At 40.2% G+C, this 22,819-nt stretch overlaps 1 protein-coding gene across 6 annotated transcripts in view; it reads right to left on the bottom strand.

The window, feature by feature from the left end:
- KIAA0232 overlaps positions 1–21,856 on the bottom strand; it is a 65,102-nt gene extending 43,246 nt beyond the window's left edge. For 5 of the 6 annotated variants that reach the window (XM_084205039.1, XM_084205037.1, XM_084205038.1 and 2 more), the window contains exons 1-2: positions 21,142–21,344; positions 2,508–3,011 (exon numbers count right to left, since the gene is read on the bottom strand). In XM_084205039.1, coding sequence (XP_084061165.1) covers positions 2,508–2,738 — 231 coding nt within the window. In that variant the 5' untranslated portion in view covers positions 2,739–3,011; positions 21,142–21,344. Of the gene's footprint in view, positions 1–2,507; positions 3,012–21,141; positions 21,345–21,751 lie in introns of those variants that run through there. The other variant, XM_084205035.1, reaches the window with a different exon arrangement.
- Positions 21,857–22,819: the final 963 nt, after the last annotated feature.

Consider the following 22,819-nt stretch of genomic DNA (forward strand, 5'->3'; position numbering starts at 1 on the left):
TTTTGTAGCTGTCCTCTAAGTTGGAGAGAAATCATTGCAATAAGCCCACTATTGAGAATAGCTCTTTCCATGGAAATTCTCTTATCTTTCTTAAGAATTAAAGGAATCATATGGGAGAAAAAATTCCTGAGATTCCAAAGACCAAATCTTCAATGGGAATTAATCTGGGTTAAAGAAGCTCAGCAACTCTAATTATTTTACTCCTAAATTACTTCTCATTTAGGTTTTTAATTCCTGTTCTCTTCCTTAACTTCTACTTGTAAGCAACACTAGTATATGTTTTTCCCCTTTGTCTTAATATTGTACACATCACCAAAATTGGATTGAAATTGCTTATACCTAAATACATGCTTTAGAATAAAGATTTTCTTGTTTCTGAATAACTTCACTCAACAAAACTAATTTAAAATGTCAGGCGATACAAAGAACCAGTAAGTAACAAGAAAAAAATTCAAATCAGTAACAAATAACAAAACATATGTATTTAAATATTTCCTCAATGTTAGAAATTTGTACTTGCAGGCTTTACAGACTAAGCTATTTGAGAAAGGAATTAGGAAGCAGTATGTTTCGTAACAGGTGCATCTAATCATTACTACAAAATATAACCCCAAAACTAAATTGATATTAGGTCTCAAAACTTAGAAAACAGTTATTTGAAGTAGGGTGAACAGAGTAAAAGTACATTATAAACAGGATCAAATTGGAGGAGGTGGGAAAAAAATCTTCCAGCTTCAAAGCCCAATGTTGTTCAGAAGACCTCCTGTACATTGGTACCACAGCACCCACTCAGCAACACAGGTTTTGGCTACCCTGTCAGCATGTGGTATTCTTCTCCCTTTGGCTCATTAGGTTCAGATAATCAACTTGGAAAGAGAACAGACACATTCCTAAAAGCTCTGTTATCAAACCCACAAAGGATCCAGTTTAAGTATCAAAATGAGAAATAAACTGAATGAGATTTTCATAATATAGTAACCCTGCTTCTTGCAAAGCCTGATAAAAAGAAAACTAATTTTGGCACTTCATTAATTTGAAATATCACAGTAGCAACTTCAAAGTTATGACAGTGGTCTGAAATGGACTGAAAAGAAACACGTCTTCATTTCCCCCAAGGCCACTGGCCTATCTCTAAAGCTCCTCAAGTTCTCCTGTGGTTTCAATAGGTTTCGTTTTTAATGTCCTCATCCCACATGCTCCTTTCAAACAGGTTTTGGAACCTTTTTCTGCCCCCTTCTAAAATACAGATATTAATGTCTGACCAAGACCTACATGTTAAGGTATATTTCCAGAAAGTGCTTAAACTGGGTTTTTAAAATTATTATTATTATTATTAATCATGGGATTGTTGCTGAGGTCACCTACTGGTGCCAGATACACTTTTGAAAAAAAAGAAACAAAAAAACTTTTACCGATACAAGTTTTCTGGTTTGCACAAGGGAAGCAAGAAGGCTTTTATGCATGGTAATGGTTGCTAAGAGTTCAAACACTGACAGCAACTGACATGAGTTTTTTTGTTCTTCTGTTACACTTACATCTATCTAACAATAACCTGCTCCGCTCTAGCTGGATTTTTAAAAGGATAAACTAGGTGACAATGGAATTTCTGAAGCAGTTAGGCAGCAATGCTTGAAGTCTAACCAAAACAACAGTAATGAAAAAGGACTAATAATTAAGCTATCAAATAATAGGTATTTGCTTTTCTTCCTTCCCACTGTCACCACAGCCACCTTCTAAGACAAAGCCCATGTTTAATGGCATCATCAGCCTCTTCTGAAACACTGTAATTTCTCTAAGTCCTGAATCCATAAACTCCACTATTAAAAGTATTTCTATACAGGTTCAAGATGCAGACAAATAAAAAAGTAAAAAAAAAAAAAAAGGTATTGAGACTGAACAGTATGTTCCAGGGTCACAACTATCTTGCATGCTTTTTATCAGCATTCAGCATTAACATTATTTTAGAAGAAATTAATAATGTATGTATAATAATTATAATATATTTATAATGTATGTGTAATAATAATATATTTCAAATACTTGAAGACTAAAAGATATTTGGGGGGTGTTTATTCTTTACTGAAAATAGCACAACATGAAATCCATGGGAAGTGATGGGGGGGGTCTACAAACTACTGTGAAGCCGGGCAATTTGACACGGTTTACAAGAATTACATTAATTTACTAATGTTCCAGTATTAAATAAGCTTCTAATCACAAGCAGTGATGGTCTCCATTAAGGACACAGCTATCCCAGTGTTAACAATTCAGATATCAATTGTAGCCATGTGAAAACATTGTTTAATGTAATTGCCCATACAGGAACCTAACTACTTTAATCTCAGTTCACCCATCAATTCTGACTCCTGTGTGGTTTATACCCTCCTTCCACCCACACACTTAAAGACAACCACCCTCCCAGCTGAAGCATACCCAGGTATAATACACAAAACATAACTGGTACAAAAACTCACTTTCACTGGACAACATCTAAAATATGTAAATACCTGTTCCTGCAGGTCGTAGTCATAGCTATCATGCAGCAGAAGACTGAGGACATACCGAGTATAAATCATGGCATCAATGCCACACTTCTCTAGCTCTTGTCCCAGCCAGGTCTGCACTGGACCCAAAGCATGTAGCAGAGACATTTCAGAAACAGATACAGGGCCTGGATAAGAGCTTGAGGAGCTTTCAGATGGCAAACCATCCACAACAACTGTACAGATAGGGCGCATGAATCTAGGTGGTTGGCATCCTTATAACGTGAAGCATTTTCTGTAGTTGATTTTCCGTCGATATCTGGAGGTGATTTTCACTCCAGTAAATAGGAGAGAGGCTTGACTTCTAGGACAATCATTTATATTTCCTGGCTGTTAGCCGACTAGAGACGAACATCACTCTTCAGGCATGACCAGTGAATAAACTAAATCCTAATAGCAAACACATATGTAGATGTGTTTTTCTACCTTAATTTCACATTGAGGCCAGATGCAAGTCCCCAGCAGGACCTATAAAGAGGAAAAAATGATAAGTTGTGATAATATGTATCCATACATGAATAATATTAAACAGCGAAAAAAACCACCCAAAGTAGAAAGCAGTCATTTACATACTGCTTACTCCAAATATCTATGGATATTGTACAACTACTCAGTGTCATTTTGAAGAGTGACAGGAATTATTACAAGTTTAAAGGTGACTTCTAGAAAAGGTATTTTTTACTGCAGGAAGAGAAACTCATCAGACACTTCACAAGTAATCTGTCAGTTGAAACATATGTCTGACCTAGCTTTACGGGAAAGTTGAGATTTTATTACTTTCACAATCAGCTGAAAAAACCCACTCTCATGAAATAAAACTCTATGTTAGTTTGAATGAAGACTGCATATTTTGCATCACTAGAAGACAACATTATCCTGCTGTTTTGCAGGGACACCCATTTCTGGAATAGAAGTGTTTTGTTTATAAAACACTGAATTAATTAAGTCCATCTAATCAGGAGTTTCATAAATCCTACTACTAAATAGGTGCTACTACCTTCAGGTTCAGGTTTTTTGGTGGTGGTGGTTTTCAGGTTCTTTTCTTAGTTTCAATTATTTCCTTTACTCCAGGACAGTAAAACATTTTATCATCCAAAATCTGTCCTTATAAAAATGTAAATCCCTGGAATAACTTCAAAAATTTGAGTAGAGCATAATTTATCTGTGCCAAAAATTAACATTTAACCCTCTTTACACAAAGCATATACCTGTCCTACCTGAGAGCTTAAACTCTAAACCATGTCCTAAAATAGACAAACTATCCTAAGACTTATACCACCCACAATCACAAATCAATCTTGGTAAGCCAGGGGCAGAAGGTGCAAGCACCACACAAGTCAGCATTCTGCTCTCGAACGCAGAAAATGTCAGCCCAAAAAAGGCATTTTTGGATCGGTCTACTTATCAACCACATGCCAATCTGGCATTTGTGTAGGCCTTCTTTCTCCTTTCCAGCTTCTTAGCATGAGAAAACAAAGCTCAACTCCAAGCAGGAAATATCCCTTCACTGAAAGGAAACAAAATAGACTCAAGTGACTAAGCAAAATCTGCTGCTCTGTTTCAACCCCAGTGCAAGGTAACCAGCACTCAGCAGACATCACCTAATGTAAGTATCTGAACTAGTTACTGGGGGTAGCATTTCATGTGGGCAGCATGTGTTCTGTGGCCAAACAAAACTGAAAGCCGATACACATCAGTACAACAAAAGATGATAGTTTTTAGGAGCTTTCTTTACAGCACCATGCAGGTATAACTGTATATTCCAGATTTTTCTAAGTCAATTGCAACATCACCAAATAGAAACCCATTACCATCAGTTGCTACTGAGCTCACAAAACCCCTTCCCTCTCCCTAAAGTGACCTTACTGCTCTGGTTGCAGTGTTCATTTTGAGAAATGGGATAGCACATTATTCAATATTGCTCAGCAGCAAGTTTCAATTAGTCAAAATCTTTTAGGCAAGCACAAATAACAGTAGGTAGAAACATGCTGCAAGGCACTGGAGGTTGCTGCTTCATCACATAATTAGAGAACAGAAAGTACAAGAAAAGTCCAGTATTGTGACCCAAGGTAGTCAAAATCCAAGAGCCACAGGTTAAAACTACTAAGAATTCCATACTATCTTAATTGTTGAAGAACAACATTGCAGAAAATCTGTTCAGTCCTGCTGGCTCTCGACAGCACAGCATGTGATGAATGTTCTCCCCAAGTCAATGCCACAGCCCTTGTTGGTCTCCCAAATCCTACATTTCATAGATATGGAAAAACTGACACTCTTCATTTATATTTTTTGAGACATGGTGCACAACTACCTAAAGGTTCAAGGGAACAGGAGCCTCAATCCACCCTACTGCTATCAGTTTCATGTTAGAGCCACCAAAAAATGCTCAGAGCCTGGAAAGGGATTGTAGGTCAGCAGGAGAGCACCTGAAGATCAGCACAAAGGAACTTCTGCCACTCCAGCCAGCAAGTTGGCTCCATTGGGAGCTCAGCTAAAATGCCTGTATGGAAATGCACGAAGCAAAGACAATAAAAAAAAAAAGTTAGAGACATGCATGTGCCTGCATGTCTATCATCTAACTGGCATCACTAAGACATGGTGGGATACCTCCTATGACTGGAGTGTTGGAATGGAAGGATACAGTGTGTTTAGGAAGGACAGGCATGGGAGACAAGGAGGGGATGTTACCCTCTATGTTAGCAACTGCCTGGGGTGCATGGAGATCTGCCATGGAACGGAAGAGGAGCTGACTGAAAGGTTATGGGTCAGGATGAAAGGGAGGGAAGGGACAGGACATGTTATGCTAGAGGTCTGCTACAGGCTCCCCACCCAGGAACACTGAACTATGAAGTCCTCTATAGACAAATAAGAGCAGCCTCACATTCACAAGCCATGGTCCTCATGGGGGACTTCAACCACCCCCATATCTGTTAGAGGGACAACACAGCAAAGCATAATCAACTCAGGACCAGGAGGTGCCTGGAATGTGATAATGGCGATACCTTCCTTCCCCGAGTTAGAGAAGCCAACAAGGAGAGGTGCTATGCTGGGTCTCCTTCTCACCAAAATGTGGGGGCTGCTGGGGAACGTGAAGCTCAAGGGCAGCCTGGGCTGCAGGGACCGTGAAACACTGGAGTTCAAGATCCTCAGGGCAGCAAGGGTGCACAGCGAGCTCACTGTCCTGGACTTCAGGAGAGCACAGTTTGGCCTTCTCAGGGATCTGCTTGGCAGATGGCCCCAAGAAAACTGGTTAATATTGCAGGATCACCTCTTCCAGGCTCAGGAGCAATGCATGCCTACCAATGGAAGCCGGGCAAAACACCAGCCACCTGCATGGTTGAACAAGGAACTCCTGGACAAACACAAGCAGAAAAATGAAGCCTACAGAGGGTGGAAGCAAGGACAGGTAGCTTGGGAGGAATACAGAGAAATTGTACAAGCAGCCAGGAATCAGGATAGGAAAGCTAAAGCTGTAATAGAATTAAATCTGGCCTGGGACATCAAGCTTGATGAAGCTTCTATGCAATAAAAAACGTCTATAGGTACGTCAGTGATAAAAGGGCCCCTATCTCAAAGGAGACCCAGGACACGGACAAGGCTGAGGTTCTTAATGACTTCTTTATCCTGGTCTTCACCAGCAAGTGCTCCAGATACACTGTCCCAGTCCCTGGAGGCAAACGTGGGCACTGGGAGAATGAAGAACTGTCCACTGCAGCACAACATCAGATTTAAGACCATCTAAGGAACCTGAAGGACATGAGTCTATGAAACCTGATGAAATGCACCCCTAGGTACTGAGGGAACTTAAAAGGTGCTTGGAAGAAAAATGGGGACAGACTCTTCATGAGGGTCTGTAACTGGGTTTTAAACTAAAAACTGGTAGATTTAGATTGGACATTAGGAAGGTATTTTTACATTGAAGGGGTGAGACACTGAACAACTTGTCCAGAGAAGTTGCGCATGATCTGTTCCAAGTATTCAAGGTCAGGTGGGGCAGGGCTTTGAGCAACCTCATTTAATGAACGATGTACCCACCCACAGAAGTGAGCATTGATGATCTTGAAAGATTATTTTCAACTCAAACCATTCTGATTCTATACGGCAAAGCTTGTGGATACTTCAATCAAAACTTTGACACATTGTTTAGCTCCTTAGCTGAACCTAATAAGGACTGAGTTTATGCTTCAGCCTTTTCCATGAATGAGATGATAACGGGGCCTCTTTTCTATCTTAACACTAATTTAAGTGAGACATTTGAGAAATTCAGTTCTTGAGACCAAAACTAACAAAATCTGATTGACTTTAAGCTGACCAGTTAAAGCATGTCTTGCTTTTATTAGATGGGGAGGAGAGGGAAAGACAGCAAGAGAGAGACAGATTATAAGAGGAATTATGAAATCAGACAACAAAATTTTTGGTTTTTTTTTTGCACTCCAGCTTTTCTGAATATCATATTCTATTACCTTTTTCTCTTACCTCATTCAGTTATGATATAAAACCTGGAAATCTAAACAAATGTATTAAATATTATTTAAGAGTTCTCATTTTACAACTCTCAAGTACTTTGTTTCACAGATGGTCTCAGGCATTTCCATTATGTTTTAGAGTTAACAAAATTTCATAAAGAGTATTTTTCCATCCTAGTACTAGAGAGATTTTCCATATCAAATTAATACAAGTCACTCAAAGAGCAAACATTTCTGCTGATAGATGTGAAGCTTGATTTTAGAAATAACACTTTCTGACAAATAAGTTATTATCCCTCTTAAATCTATTTCACACTGTCTCACTAAAAATAATTTTTCCATCCTCACAAGGCCAGGGCTAATCTGAACAGAGGGAGCACATTGCATCTTAAATAATTAGTGGAAGCCTAGTTATTTTAACTAAGTCAGAAAGAATTCTCCATTTCCAGCTATAAAATATGACAGATGGACATGCCTTATAACAAGAATTACAAATACAAATTTAAACATCTGCATCAATACTTTTTATTTACAAAGTAAAAAATACATGTTGAAACTATTTCAAAATAATTTCTCCTTACTCCACTTCTTAGTATATTTTTTTTCCTTTTAAGTAACCTTCAGTTTTTGCACTACTAATCCATGACCTTAACAAGGTCACACTAGTTAAACTGTCAGCAGCTTAACCAGCAGAGGCACAAGGGCCAAATTATGAAGCGCCTCCTAAGGACTGAAAACACAATATTGTATAAACACTCAGATTTTTCAACTCAGACTGTCTTAGAATACATGTATTTCTCAAACTTCTATTTTGTGTGATAGACACTAAATACTCTTTTGATCTACAATAGACAGCAGAAGAAAATAACTAAGCCTTAGTCTCCTTAGATCCAGCTACAGCAAAGCAACAACTTTAAATAACCTATAGCAAGCAACAGAAAGGAGGATCAATGATACAGAAAGTGATGCTGGAGCTCTCCAGGTTTGTTCCCTACAACACAGTTGCTCTTTCATGGTAAATAACCTTTTTTGAAGACTAAGCAATCTAGTCTTCTCCATAAAATAACTGGAATATGAGTACTGTCATAACAAATACACAAAACTTTTTTTTTTAAGTGTCTTGGTACTACAATAATCAAAGTAACACAAACAACTTCTTGTGGCAGTTGTGTCTAGGGGATACAGGATGACAGCATAAAATCAGAGATTACCAAAGAATGCAGTAAAAGAAAGGTATAATTAAATCACTCTTCAATTAAGCTTGATACAAGCACATCAAGAAAGTGCTAATGTATGGACTATCAACAGAAGATTAACTGAAAGTTTATGCCAAGCAAGACAATTCCATGTCTTTAACAGCTATTTTTCTCCATATTCTCTTGCATACTGTTAGAACACAGGAACCAAAGCCAAACCACAAAACCCACTGAATTAATCTAAGGTAACCTAATCTCTATTTTATCAGCACCAAGAGGCCTCTGAAAATTGTGTATCCATGCAGCAAGGTCCCACATCAAATTTTTTTGTAAATTAATAAACCTCAAAACAATACAATGATTTAACACTCAAGTTTTCTTAAATATCAACTTTTAAAGCAGTAGAAGATATTGGAGTAAGAAAGTGAAAACTATACCCTTTACAATTGTCCTATCAGGTAAACTAAAGGTCCCCAATGTCTTGGGGATCATAAAAGGTAACTTGAAAAGAAAGCAAATCATTTGCAAGCTCAAATTCACTACACTGGGGTCTATACCATCACTAGGAAAAAAAAAAAAAAAAAGTTACTGAATTACATATTGAAAGAGGTTGAAAACTAATACACTGTTTACTTGTACAACCTGCAAGTGAGTCTCTAAAACCTCAAATTCACTCTTCACACATTTTGATACATTTCTACAGAGAAGCCAATCTCTTGGATAATCCACAGATACTACTTTTCCTTCCTTCAGTTCTCAAAAAGGAAAACATCTGTGTTTCCAGTGTTTCATGCTGCCTACTGCTACATATTAACAATGAAACTAAACATATTCTCACACAATAGTTAAGTCAAAACTGCTGTTTTATACAAAGTTTCCTCTATTATTCTTTGAAATACACCAGTGCATTACACAGTTTAAATTAACAGCTCTCATTTCAAAATTTTTTCTCCACTTTGACACTGTTCATTTATTCAATGAATAGAGGGGAAAAATAGATTTCAAATATATATATATGTGTATATATATGTGTGTATATATATATATATATATATATATATATACACACACTTTTTTTTTTTTTTTTTTATGTGTATAGAGCACATTTTTGTGGATAGTCCACATTTTTTAACCAGGACAATGTTTTTCAAACTAATGTTTTCTCCCAGAATGGTTTTATTAAAAGCAAACAATATGTCTTCTCTCTGGCAACTACAGGTAAGGAAAAACTATGAAGATCCTAATTAATATTAAAAAAAGTAAGAACTTAATAAAGTTTGGTGAACAACATACTAAAATCATATACACAGTGCAGTAAATTTCAGTCCCCTTTAGAAAACTCTTAGTCAAAAGCATGACCACATTATATGATGGCAACAGAATTCCAAATTGTTCTTGTATATTGTGGAAGATTCTACAATTTTACCCTAATTTCTTTTGTTTCTTTCCACAAAAACGCTGAACAAATCCTTAATAGACAAACCAAGCAGCTACATACTGGGGAAGGCACTGTCAAAGCCTATTTAGTCTAGCAAACAATGGAATTTGTGTGCTTAATTTCACACACTATTTAAAAGACATGTGAATTCAGAAGTAAGAGAAGTTGTTATTTTTTAACCACATTCCTTGATAATCTAAGAAATTTGGCTGTGTAGTCTTCAGAACAAGGACAACTTTTTTATGCACTAGGGATGTTTGATGTTATTGCACAACAAACAGCAAGAGCAGCAGCTTGATTCATGACCAAGGTGTTGAAACACTACAGAAATATTGTCTTGCCATAAGAAACAGAGAATATTGTTTGCTTTTAATAAAACCATCAATGAGAAACCATCTTTCTTAAGAAGCATTACCAAGAGGTACAAGAGTGATACAGTCTTATTTGTAATGGGTTTATGCTTTATAGGGAACTGATGTCTAACGAGGCTGGGCTTAAGGTTCTAGGATAACTCAAATCAAAGAACCCACAAGGGTGACAGAAACCAGTGCCTGGCTGTTACTGCAAGATTTTTTCCTTGCAAATCTGCAATCTTATTTTCATAACACTTATCCAAAGGAAAATTTGAAGCTGCTAATCCTGTATAAAAGCTTAATGGAATTACTCAAAGGATTCAAGAGCTACCATGCAAGCCCTAGTTACTTAGGTTAGCAAAGAAAAAGAACAGATATAATCAAGATGACACCAGGGGAAGTCACCAGTACAGTTCTGAAAGATTCTGCTCTGGGACCTGTATTACCTGATTAATTCCTAAGTGGCCTGGAAGATGAGATGGGTGACACAGTTTAGAAGCTACCAAAGGACAGCAAGTGACCAGGAATAGTGACTTGAGAGCAACTGAAAAAATGCAGAAGGCCATTATGAAACAGGACTGGACAATAAAAAAGTAAAAATAAGCATAGTAAAAAAAGTAAAAATACAGCATAGGAAAACTTGAAATGAGGCAGAGGGGCAATAACCACCCCATTCAGACATAAACCAATTAGTTGTGAGCTACAAATCCATGTCTCTCCATTGATAGAGACTGTTGAACATCTAATTTTTGTTACTAGAAAGTACTAATGAGTTAGTAATATCTACATACAAAACTTCACACAACAGCTAGCAGAATTCCTTGCAAGAGATACCAAAGACTCAAAAAGAAAAAAAAAAATAAGAAGAAGAAAAAAAATATGGCCTTCAATGGAAATGGAGTAAGAGAGATCCCTTGAGAATTTTCAACTAGACAAACCATATCAGGGTCAGGAAATCCCCTAGGCTGAAAATAGTGTATGGCTGAGGGAGAATTTAGGGGAGGTATCATCCTCCCTGTTCTGTTTTTGTCCCTAACTGCTCCTTTAGAGATGATGCTGCAGACAAGTGCAGGGTTTGTCAAGCCTTTGTCTGAACCAGTACAGCTGTTCTTATAAAACATTTATGTTTACCATCATACAAGAACAGCACTTCAAAAAAACAGTTGCTGGAAGAGTGCAACAAGCTGATCCACTCACAGGGCTGCACATTATTAACACACAGGAGTTTGTTTAAAGATGTCAAAACATCAATCCTGTCAGGGACCAAAAACTGAGCTATGGGAAACAACTGTTAACAGGCTGTAGAATTAGCAGGTGAGACACTTGCACTAGGGGGTCAGCTGCATATCAAAGACCCCAAATTCTTGTCACCTGTATATTCTTTACTTCTGCAAAACAAACATGTATGTAACCTTGAAAATGTAAAACTTTTTAGCGAAGAAAAAAAGGCGAGACAGAAAGGAAAAAAGCATGACCTAATAACAAAACCTGCAGATACTACGTACACCCCAAAACTTCATCATTTCACAGATTTCTAAGGTTTGAATGTGCCTTCATAAGCAAGACTCTTTTGGAAAGGTCCTCATTACAACAGGCTTGTAAAGAATCATCTCTGGAGAGTGGAGACTTATGAAGTGGTCCTTCAGTATATATAATATGACTTAAAAAAAAAATCATTAATAAGCCTAATAGTTGGCAAGGTTTGCAGATCATGGTTCAGTGGGAGCCTTGATAATTTGGGAAGCAAATTTTATCTTCAAGATGGAAATATTTTTATTTCATAGCATCACTCAAGAAACTGCTTCAAGAGGTCAACTCAATATTAAAGTTGCATTAAAAAAAAACAAAAGAAAGCATGTCATTATGCAGCACATAGATACCACTTCAATAAACAGAATGGAGCTCAGAGCATTTCTGACAAAATAAAACATGACAAAACAATCTCTGGTACCACAGATTATGCAATTGCACCAGAAAAGTTTAAATACAGCACATCTGTAACCTGCAACCACCTCAACCCAAAGAATTGTATCTGCAAAAATGTTGCTATTTAAGAAGGACTTGAAACTGTTAAAAATACCTCCACTGATCAGATTTAAGAAATGGGAAGATATCTATAAATTGCCTGAATCTAGAGAAGTGAAATGCTGCCTCACTATTATCAAATGCCCATCTGCCATTAACAATGGCAACAATTACATTATTAAAGAATTTGTCCAAAAGGCTATCTAGCTACCAATGGAGTACTAATAATTCCATTCTATCCTTAAAAAACAACAAACATAAACTGACATGAGAATTTTTTTTTTCCTATTTAGCTTGTTACTGTCTACACTGGGGTTTGAACCAAATTTTACTTTGTTTAAACATGACTATTTTTTTTTTAAATCTTAGCCAAAAAAGAAAAAATGTACACATATTGCATAACTTAGATGTATGATAACTTTTAAGAACTTTAAAAATACAAATCAGCATGTAATGACAAAGAATTTTGGAAAATATTTTTAACATTAAAAATTAATTAAAACAATGTCACACGAAGACTTAAAGGAATTACTACTGCTGCCAGCACAAGAACCAGTTTGCAAAAACCAGAAGTGATAATTTTTATAGCAGTAGTTACTAACTTCCAAGAGAACAACAGCAGCGGCATTTTGACAGAGAAACCTCTGTGGATGACTTGAAGGTGAGTTAGTGTAACAGGAACTGCACCAACCACTGCACATTGCCACCAAGAGAGGACAAGACATTTCACTGTTTCTCTCATCCTCCCCTCCATGTTGCCACCCTCTTGTCCTTGTACTTAACACATCCACTGCAGGGTTGCAGAGATGAACTGTATCAATTTTTTGTTCCAAATGGAAAGATTTAATTTCTGGTAACCCAGTCTTAAAAAAATACAAATCAGTGATCAACTCACTCTCTCGCCACAGAATTTCTACATGTGGCATAAGAAAGGAATTGGGGTTGTCCCTTTCAGCAGCAACACACTATTAGATCCACTTAAGAAAACATTAGGAAGGCAGAATGCAGAAGCTACATTTTCCTTAATTCAAATCCAAGTCTTTCAGACAATGATTATTCTTAGGAACGTGAAGTGTGGAAGCCAATTCAGGTACTTCAATAGGTATGATATTTACTTCCAATATTTTTACAGAAATTCACTAGGCACCCATGCAACCACACCCTGTACTTGTAACATCCAGCAGACTCAGTCTCAAACAGTAGCCTGATGATAACAAAGAAATTACTGGTTCCTTCAGATTTGCTGGGAGAGAGGCAGGTGTTGCTCTGTAACTAAATGAGAATAGGATGGATCACCCAAGTGTGGAGAGCCTAAGAGAATGCGTGGTAGTTCAGACTTCAACCACTGAGGCATTGCCTCACCTCACACTTCACCCTCCAACCATCAGTGTCATTTCAGTACCACTAACATCAACTTTCAGATCTTTCTGCTACACGTCTTTTACCACAGAAGACAGTGGTATGATTTAAGTTTTTCAGTTTGAACTTGCAGATCTTAACAGTGTACCATGGCAATGCCAGTGACATGCATCTTGTTCTCCCTTGTTTACCTCAGTTTATTACACAGGGATTGCCTGGATGGGCTGCTACTGGACCGGAGAGATCCTGGGTAGAAATACTTTTCTAGATGCAACTTCAAGGAGGAGATAGCTACAGTCTTTTCTGTTCAGTCCCAAGAGAATCTTCACATGGACACTATTTATCAAAAGCAGTACCTTTTACTATGTACACAAGCAACAGACTACGCATCACTGATTGCCATCATCATACTTCAATAACACTTCCTCAGATTCAGGGAAACATTAATGGAGTTAGCAGACAACAAAACCAAACACAACCGTGATTGCACAGATGCACATATTTTGAGTTCACCAAGACATTTATCTTCAGGATTTTTGGGCAGGTAAGCTCTGTAAGCTTTCTACTATTTGAATCTCAGTATATTTATGAGCCTTAGTATCACCTAGAATATATGCAGGACTTAAAAACATAATACAGGATGTAGTCAAGTAATGAAAAAGACTAGATATATGTTCTTGACTATTTGATCATTCTCCTTCCTGCCCTCCTGATGTCCTGGATTTACTTAACTTTTAGAGCAGTTCAAACTATCTGCTACCAACAGGTACTTGTCTGTATTTCAACTCCATTCCCAAGTGGGATGCTAATGCTTGGAGGCCCACGCACCAAGTTACACGTGTATGCATTAAAACAGACGTGACCCCAGTTCTGAACACCTCAGTGAGAGACACAGGCACCCACCCATGTACCCCAACATGTGCTGCAGACTCCTCCAAGGCACAGGCAGCCACCAGGTGGAATCATCTGCCAGGCCACCAGTGGGACCACCCTGATAAAATATTCAGTGCTCTTCATATCAGCCAGAATCCAGTGGCCACTCTTGTAGTGCAACCATACAAGATTTATTTCAATTAATATACAATTTACTCTCAGGCACACACTGCATCTTTCAGTCAGGCAAGGAAAAGGAGAATGAATTATGAATGCCAAAGATCCAACCACCAGTGCTCATTTAAAGGCTACAATATTTTTCCTGCTATTTATACCTGCAAGGTTAATAATCCATCTGTATATAAACAGCAAATTCGTTAAAGACCACACTGTATATTTTACTCTGGTTTATTAATTTCTTTAATTTGTATGAAAGTATTTTCTGAATACTTAATATTGATGTTTTCTATACTTGGTCTGCAGCTCAGAGAGTTAATTACTATCTTGCTGAAAAGCTTTAAATAGCCTCATAAAGAGTTTAAGGACAAATATAACTTCACCTAACTATAAAGCCTCTTTAACGGTTATTTTAATAAAAAGAAGTTTCTCTAAATTCAGTTGGAAATCATATATAGACAATGTTTTCAATAATAAGAGTGTAAAAACTTACAGGATGTGTCAGCCAAAGAAGGCTCAGTAAACACAAAGAGGTCTGACAACTTGAACTTGCAAGCTCTACAACTTAACCAGCAGAGAAGATACTGAATTTACAGCACATAAAATATGGTAGGCCTACAAAGGAAATAGCTTCAAATACTTTTCCCCTGCCCCTCTACCACCTCTGATTTTTATTCCAAAATATTAGTAAATGAACTTCTATGTATGAAATTGAGATCCGAAGTAGGATACTTTGCAATTTCGAAGAGAATAGCAAGTCACCATGAAATAATTTATATTTTAGCATTTGATTCAATTTGCATAGGCATTTATTGTTCAGTTTATGTTGTAAGGCTGCCAGGCTGTCTTTTTCCATAAAAACAGTGATGATATTTGTTACCGTATCTCCACTTTTATGGTTAAGAATGTTGTTTAGAAACACGACTTATTTTAATAAATTACTAACTGAATAAGTAGGACAATTTAATATTACTCTTAAAATAATACATTGCTGCTTGATACTTCAAATGACAGATGAAAAGGTCATTTTACTAAAATGCAACCAGAAAACCTCTTACAAAAACAGCAGGTCAGCATTGCATTAATTCTCTTCAAGGAAGTTACTGTACTGTTAACCAAGGCATTTCTTTCACAATTCAAGAACAAAGTTACTAAAAACTGGAACTCTGAGGTTTCCCTGAAGTCAGTAAGATACTCAGTTCAGACAAGCTGGTGAAAAAAATAATCTATATATGGTAAACTAATATCTGAACTTACAGAGGCATTTTAAAACTTTTGTGTCACCTCACAAAATTCAGCAGGACTTCCATCAAAACTGCTATAAAAACATCAATAAAACAAAAATTACTAAAGGTAATTCAGTTTCACTGTCAAATGCAAGACTTGAATGTGCAGTGGATTGAACTTCTACCTCAGAAAACAGAACCAGAAGAGGAATACACTGAACAGCAGTCTTTAGCTAATTAGTAGCAGTAATTAGCTCAGAATCTTCAGAGAGCAGAATCAAATATCATTAAACAGTAAAAGCTTTTCCTGTACCTTAAAAAGTAAAGATATGAACCCAACAAATAACTGGAAGCTGGTTCCATTTCTTTCAGGACATTCCAGTGTCCTAAATACAATACAATGTTTTTAAGTTGTACATCCACTCAGTCATCAATTCTGGTTCAAGTTCATAATAACACATGACAGTGTCACAAGGATCTAGTGAGAATTAATTACTCATCCAGTGGCAGCAATAGGCATTACTGATTTCTTCATTAGTGATTCTTCAAGCAGACCTTCTCCTTTAGGCTAATAAAACACACTCTTTTCTTAAAAAGTGCATATGACACACGCTAAATTAACAAAATAACTTCTTTAATCAATCTGTGTATGTTTTAGCATGTTTTCCCATTTAACTGTTGTTGATGATTATTATCTCAATCCAAGCCCTGACTATGCTAACACTACCTGGAATAACCCTGCAGAGGATACAGATCTTGCAACCCCACTCTGCTGCTCTGATGTTAAAGCTGTACCATCTTATGTCAGGTTGCTTTATTTTTTCTGGCCTTCAGCCACCCCCAGTCTCTTACTCCCTTATCTGTCTCTCTGTACTTTCTTCCACAGTCTATATATGCAAAATCTCATCAGCAAGGCAATCATGTCTCTCTTCAGAATTCTTCTACAAGCAAGCTAGTCCATCTAACCAAACCATAAAAACAAACTCACGCAATTTAACAACCTACAAAAGGGCTAACAGCTATACCTTTCCATATAGCACCTTAAACACAAGCACATGAAAATGAAATTTCACTTGAATTCACTCAGTGGTACAGCTGATAGAAAACTTAATGCAGGTCTCTTTTCTCAATCCCAGCCAAGCACTCTATCCAGCAGATTTTGTTCCTTTGGTAAATGTAATAGTAACTAGAGAAAGATTTTTAAAAGCCGTAAAAACTCCACAAAATTATTCAGATTTCATCCCTGATACAATTTATTTTTATTTATTAACAAACCTTTTTGCACAGAGTATAAATTTCCACATGCAATCCTTTCTTCTAGAATAAGGCCTAGAAAGTTACAGACACAATTAACATTAGCATGGACTGCATATTTGAAATTTCTTCCTCAATACAGCAAAACTCAGAAATTTAAACATTCCCCAAATTACAGTAAAAATGAAAATCACTACAGCAAACCTGAGCACAGACTTAGTAGGACATAATTAAACTTACATGTAATATCAGAACTGAAAAAATGAATTTAAATACATAATTTATATTTCCATGCTAATATAATTAAAATATCACATGTACTATCACAAGAGTGAAAAATGAATTTAAATACTTCATTATTTAAATTTCCACACTACTGCCTCAGAAATAAAACGCTTGGAAAGACACATTCCATATGTTCTCTTTGGTATCAAAGTTATGAACAGAATTTAGATGCAGAAACAAAACAAAAACAATGTATAATATTATGCAGGTAGATCCAAACATCCTGCATATGAAATTATAAAGGAAGTAGAGAATTAAAAAATTAAAATACTCAGTAGTTTCCAATAAAGCTACAGAAATAGCTGCTGGTAAGATGTCTGTGAAAGAATAATCTTTATACTGAATGTTTAAGCTACTCAACCCTTCCCCCCAACCCCAACCACCTCTGTGGGCCAATAAAATACACATTCAATCTCTTAAAATATACCCAACCAACTTTCAGGAAAGTAGAGCAAGATGCTTTTTAGTAAAAATATTATAACTAGCCCATCTAGATCTTTTTCTACTAAAACATTCTGACAGCCCCACAGTTATATGGTACTTCTGACTAGAAAAGTCTGGTAAATTATTTCCAAAATAAAAAAAAAAAATTTTCCTTCCAATCTGACAATTTTACTTTTGTCTGTGTATTGAAACATAACTAAGCACACCAATGCTCATTTGAAATTTTTTCTTTTGTATCATGTAATTGACTTTAGTTGAAAAAAATTCTTGGGGCAGGACTATGGGGATGGACAACACAACTCATTTCTGCAATTCCATTTACAAATTATCCAACCAGCTTGTCACTCTTCGTGGACAAAAATGAAGGATACCAATCTCTGTTCCACAGGACAGAAGAATATCCTAAATACAGACTATCCCAATAAAAAGAACATATTAAATAGCTTCTACAAAATCATTTGTATTCTAAGCTCCATTAGCAATGCAAATAATGGGAATATTTCCTGCTAACTCTCCAACTCTACAGGAGTTCTAAGTCTTACTGCCTTCACCACATTCTGCTTTACCAGACATTGTTGCCTATCCTATTATAGTGCTAACTTGTTACTTTCAGTTATTAGATATTGCTTAAAGAAGCAGCAAACTGTGACACGATTTTGCTAGGATTTCAGCTAAGTATATAAAGTGTCTATTCTGACTCTACAACACTATGCCTAAAACCTAGTAAAATCCTTCAAGAGAATTCACCTGTGCATTTAAAGGTGAATTTAAAGGTTGCTTCATTCCCCCTATTTGCCTAGAAACCACATTCTCAAGATGGACAAATAATGAAGTTTTGAACAGTATCTAGATCTTCCTCTGACCCTATCACTGTTAGAATGCACAGCAAATGAGCAAAGGAAAATGCTGACATCATTTTACCCCTATGGAATTTCTCTTATGTGGAAGAGTAACAAATAGCAACAACAAAAGCAGTGGGGAATGCTGAAATATTCCTATGAAACAGGCATAATAAGGTAAGAGAAATTCAGGGCCTCCATTTTTTTTCTTCTTGGGTCACATATAGATCTCTTTGACCCTTACTTTCCTTCCAATTCTACTGCTCATGAGCAGAAAAGCTGGAGGGTCATATACCCAACCCATATTTGCAGAATCTGTCGACTCAAAGGGTCTTAATCCCAATGGTGCCCCAAACAGACAGATAAAGTTCTGCCACTGTACACGTGTTAAAATCTGTCAAGCAGAACATGGTGGCGATATACACTCCTGAGGCTTTTAAAGGCCTGTCTCAGGATTTCCCCTATAACTGTCAAGTCTTTGAAAATAAATAACATTATGAACATATAACATCCTACTCATTTTATTCAAGTCACTTACATCCCCTCTTATATCTCAATGATGAAAAGAGAAGATTTTGATACCTATATGATATGCTTTATTGACTAGAAGAGAATGGTTGTACACTGCCATTTTAGCATATTCATACTAACAAGAAACAGCAGATGGAGGATTAGTACAAAATAAAATCTGTACAGTTACATGTCAAGTAACAGTCAAGTTCTATGTCATTTACTTTTGTAAGGCATATTTTTGTCTTAAATAATAAAGGAAAACGTCAATTACAGACTACTATGGATTGTGAGGAGTATGCAATACCTAGGGTTTAAGCACTGCAGTGAAGTACTTTGTTTTACACAATTATCTACTGAATCATCACGAGTTCACTTTTGACAGCTAAGAAACCAAAGTCAATCAGCAATTCCTACTTCATTCCAGGAATACAGAAGAAATATTTGGTGTACAACAGAAACCATAAACATTTAAAAGGGTTTGAATGAAGAAAAGCAACTACACATACCACGGAGGCCTCTGATCCCAAGCTTATAAATTACAGCCCAAGTCACTTATACACAGAAAACATCAGACAACAGGAATGCATTTTATTTTTAAGGAAGGACAAGCAAATCGTAGTATTTTCACCCTTCAAATCAGTATCAGGTACTGCAATGAGTAATTAAAACAAAGACATGACAGAAAAAAAGCACCGCACTTTGGCTTTCTTAAAGTTTCATAACACGATTCAATACGTGTATACTTTTAATCGAGACGACACGAGGAGAACATGGAAACGAGTTTGCTGGAGCGAAGTGTCAGTTTGTGTCACTTCTGCATTCAGCTGTAACCTTCGCCAAACCTTGTCCCCCACCCCGCCCATCGCCCGCGAGAGGCCGCGGCCGGCATTCCCGCCCCAGCGGCGCCCGGCTCCCAGCGCCCATAGGACGCGGCTCCCGTCAGTCTCCCATCAGCCCAGCTCCGCCTCCTCCAACAGCAGCAGCCCTAGCCCTCCTATCCGCCTTTTGCCTTCAATAGGCCCTAAAGGACAATGCTGCTGGAAGGGGGGAAAAAGGGAAAAAAAAAAAAAAAAAAAAAAAAAAAAAAAAAAAAAAAAGAGGGGAGCGAGCCTCGCCAGACCGGGCCCCGGGGCAGCGCTGTAACACCGCGGCTCAGTCGGGGCGGTTTCCATCGGCCCCAGCCCGTTCCCAGCTCGCCCTCCTCGGTGCGCGGCCGCCGCTGCGCTCTGAACGCCCGCACAGGATGAAAGGTCACGGCGTGAGCAGCAGCCGGGCCCGGCAGCGGTACAACCCCGTCACCTCAACCTCGGGGTCAGGCGGGGCAGGCGAGGCGCTGCCCGGATCGAGATCTCCCTACTCCAAGCCCGAACCGCCGCATCCTCCGCTTTGCCGTCTGCTGGCGCCGGATGACACCGGCGCGGGCCGGCACCCGCGGCGGGTGGGTTCTGGGTGCCGCCTTTCCCTCCCTCCTTCTCCTCCCCTGCTCCCGGGCGTGAACCAGCCCGAGGGCACCGAGCCGCTGTTCCCGCTCCAGGCTGGCGCCTTCCTCCCGGCCGCGGCACAAGCCGCGCACCTGGCGCCAGGTCCCGCCAGGATGGAAGAGCGCGGAGCCGGCGGCAGCCAGGGAGTGCTCAGCTCCCTTCCCGGGCTGCGCTCTGACCGGGGCACCCCGGCCGGGCCCCCGGCCCCGCCCCCGAGCCCTGCCCGCCGCCGGCCGGCAGCCGCCCCCCGCCCGGCCCCCGGCGCTCCTGTCACCCCCTCCCCGGCCCCTTCCTCCGGCGCCCCCCGGCACGCTCCCGCCGCGTTGCGCCAGGCGCAAACCAAGAGCGGGACGCGCCGTCCCGGGAAACCGTCCTCCCGCCGGGACCAGGCCCGGCCCCGCAACTCCTCCTCTTCCCGGGCTGTTAGCGGAGCGGGCAGGGATGCGCGGGCCTTCCCGGCCGGGCCCCGAGCCGCCGGCCCGGCGCTCCCGGGGGTCCGGCCCGCCTGTCCCAACACAGCGGTGGGAAGGAAGCGGGGGAGGGGAAGGGCGCCCGCCGCCGCCTCCCGGTTCCGTCCTCCCGTTCCACGGGCAGGGCGGCTGCCACTCTCCCTCCCTCCCTTCAGCCCTGCCCCTCCCTCTGCTCCCCGGGCCCGCGGCGGGCATTTACCTGCCGTGGTGGCGCAGAGCGGGGCCCTGGGGCCTCTGGCAGCCGGAGGAGGCAGCGGACTCCGTCCCGCTGCTGCCGTCCCCGAGTGAGGCGGGCGGGACGGAGCCGGGACCTGCCCCGGGAGGCGTTACGTAAACCGGCGGCGGCGGCGGTTCCAGCGCCACGGGGAGGGAAGGAGGGAGGGAGGAGGCCGGGCCGGCCGCTCCGTCACCCGGCAACGGGACTCAGCGCCCCGGCGGACCGCGCCGCCGGCTCCGCCCCGTATCCCTCCGCCCAGAGGGCGGCCCAGATCCCTGATCCCAGATCCGTGGGCCTGCGTCGGGCGGGTGGGAAGGGGCTAGCGACCGTCGCGTCTATGGGCGGGAGATGACGGGACCGGTCCGCTCTGCTCTGCCCCGCACTCATCCCTGTCCCTATCTCTGTCGTCGGCTGTAGGGCCCGGCTGCCGGCGAGCCGCCTTCATGTCGGGGCCGCGGCTCAGGAAGGGCGGGGGGGAGGAAGGGAAGTGTCCTTTGCCCTGGTTGTACAGCCTCCCGCCCGCCGGCAGAGCGCCGCGCTGCCCGCCGGCCGCCTGAGGAGGGAAGCGGCGGGCGAGGCGCTCGGAACTCACCGGGCGGGCGGCGGGAGCGGCGCCGGGCCGCGGGGCCGCCGCTCAGGCGGGAGAGCCGGCGGCCGGAAGCACCCGCGCCCCTCCGGAGGGCTGTGCCGCCGGGAGGGGAACACCCAGGCAGGGCCGGCGCAGGAATGCGAGGGAGGGAGCGGGGGATAATGATGGAGCGTAGCGGTGTTTGTCATGTGAGGTCCTTTTGAAATCCAGAACGACTCCGAGAGCAAGGTTAGCAAATAAAAGTTTATTTTACTGCGCAATGGAATCCCGTCTGGAAGGGAAGTCGTCTGTTAGGCGATTGTTGCCATTGAAAGTCGGGTTTAGTAGGTGAGCTTCTCGGGAGCCGCGGGGATTTTGTTCCAACTGATTAAATGCCAGTTTAATCACAACTGTTTACACAAGCGTGGAGTAATGAAAGGGCAACATTTTTAGCATAGTAGATGGGTGAAAATGGGCCACTGTAAGGCTGAAAATATGACAAGACACACCAAAGTAATCATTAAGTTTCTTAATTGGGAAAATAATGATGCCCTTTTCAGGTGTACACTACCACCCCACATTTCTCAAATACATGAATACATATGGGCCTAAGGAAAGTCAATATTATGTAAGACGTCAAAATAAGTCTTCTATCTGTGTAATCCTGAGGTTTTCTTCCTTTTGTTTACTGCTCAACGTGTGGCTCCTAGAGTTCCAAAATGCAGTATGTCATCCATATTGGCTCACACTGCTTCTTTTGTGCACAACATCTTCAGTCAATGGAACCAAGATTGCTTTTGAAAACATGATCCCCCACTACCGGATGTGGTCCCATTTAGGCCTTTCAACAAGTTAAGTCTGTATATAAAAAATACATCTCATAAGAAGCATGAATGCAAACTGCCTCCCAGCCTATATACTCATTTCCTGATACAGAGCAACATTATCCTTATTTTTGTTTTAGTTAGGGTTTGCCAATTTTGAACATCCTTAGCACTTAATTTAGTCATAAATCTGACTTAGGCTAGCCAAAAGTTAAGTATGCAAGATTGTATAGCTACATGAACTACCAGCATTCTCTTAAATGTCCCT

This window comes from Fringilla coelebs (genome assembly GCF_963513975.1).
Source record: "Fringilla coelebs genome assembly, chromosome: 4".
NCBI classification, from domain to species: Eukaryota; Metazoa; Chordata; class Aves; order Passeriformes; family Fringillidae; genus Fringilla; species Fringilla coelebs.